This window comes from Malurus melanocephalus, unplaced genomic scaffold, assembly GCF_030028575.1.
Source record: "Malurus melanocephalus ecotype Western Australia unplaced genomic scaffold, MMel_1.1 scaffold_369, whole genome shotgun sequence".
Classification (NCBI taxonomy): Eukaryota; Metazoa; Chordata; class Aves; order Passeriformes; family Maluridae; genus Malurus; species Malurus melanocephalus.
In genome coordinates, this window is record NW_026623601.1 from 662606 (window position 1) to 664046 (window position 1441).

The 1441-nt window shown below is 50.0% G+C and overlaps 2 protein-coding genes across 4 annotated transcripts in view; both read left to right on the plus strand.

The window, feature by feature from the left end:
- LOC130580884 (UDP-glucuronosyltransferase 1A1-like) overlaps window positions 1-1441 on the plus strand; it is a 36952-nt gene that overhangs the window by 14881 nt on the left and 20630 nt on the right. The window lies entirely within an intron of this gene.
- On the plus strand, window positions 21-1332 carry LOC130580889 (UDP-glucuronosyltransferase 1A1-like). The gene has a single exon (XM_057378670.1). It carries the CDS (start codon window positions 95-97, stop codon window positions 986-988), a length of 894 nt encoding a protein of 297 aa, XP_057234653.1. The 5' UTR covers window positions 21-94; the 3' UTR covers window positions 989-1332.

The window sequence follows — 1441 nt, forward strand, 5'->3', positions numbered from 1 at the left end:
TTGGGCGGGGCACAGATTGCTTAAAAGTGCAGAGCGAGCTCCAGAGCTGCCAGGAGTTTCCTTCCTTGGAAGCACTCACCTGATCCCTGCAGGAATGGCCCCAGGTCTCAGTGTTTCCCCACGAGCTATGGTTCTGCTCCTGTCCCTGCTGGGTCTGGCAGCTGCTGGAAGGCTCCTGGTGGTGCCAGCGGACGGAAGCCACTGGCTCAGCATGCGGGAAGTGGTGGAAATGCTCCAGCAGAGGGGACACGAGGTGGTGGTGGTGGCACCTGAAGTCACTTTGCACGTCAAGCCATCAAACAGCTTTGCCATGAAAATGTACCCAGTTCCCTATACACAGGAAGAGTTTGACAAAGCATTCCAGGTGTTTCTTCATGCTGTCTTTGAAGAAGGATGGATTATTAAGAGACTTTTTGAAGCATTCAAAGGGATGAAAATCCTCACTGACTGTTGGGTCACCAACTGTAAGCACCTCCTGCAGAACAAAGAGCTCATCGGGTACCTCGAAGAGAGCAAGTTCGATGCCATCCTCACAGACCCTGTAGCAACTTGTGGGTTGATTCTGGCGGAGCATCTTTCCATTCCTTCTGTTTATTTCCTACGAGGAGCCCCGTGTGGGTTAGATTTAGATGCAAGGCTGTGTCCCAACCCCCCTTCCTACGTCCCCAGGGTATTCACAGACAACACAGACCGCATGAGCTTTCTCCAGCGGGTGAAGAAYCTCCTCTTTGACATCCCACTTACTTTCMTCTGTGATTTTGCCTTTGAACCTTACTCCAAACTGGCTTCMGAGTTCCTCCAGCGGGAGGTGACTGTGCTGGATCTCTTACGCAAGGGCTCTGTTTGGCTCCTGAGGTAYGAATTTGTGCTGGACTATCCRAGGCCCTTGATGCCCAACATMATCCCRATTGGAGGAGTAAACTGTGCTCATAAGGAGCTGACTCAGGTGGGTCACACCCAGTTGTTAATTCATGATCTGTGTCGATGAGGGTGGAATTCTGTGTTGCAATAGGAATTGAGTTTGTACAGGGTGAGTGTTGTGAATAATCATGAAAAAATCTGGTTCTCTCCCCCTTTCTTCCTGGCTTTCCATTTCCTGTGCAGGCAGCTGTTCCTTCTGGCTTTCAAAGCATGCTCAGTTGAAAGGAAACAGCAGGGTCTTCTAGTGAGGGTCTGTGATGGGATGTTGATTCCACCAGCAAAGGGAAATTTGTGGACAGTAGGACAATGTGTTTTGTTTGTTTAATAAACAGATCCCATGGTATGTCCCAGAGAAGCTTCAAAACACTTTCCTCCTCCAAAGCCCAGCTGTGATTATTGGAGCAGATCTGATTTGACACATCCAGCACTGACTAGCACTGARGSTTTGGGTGCAGCCTTGGTGATGATGYCAACCACTCCAATGTGCCATGTGCTTCGGGTCCTTGGGGTGCTGACAACA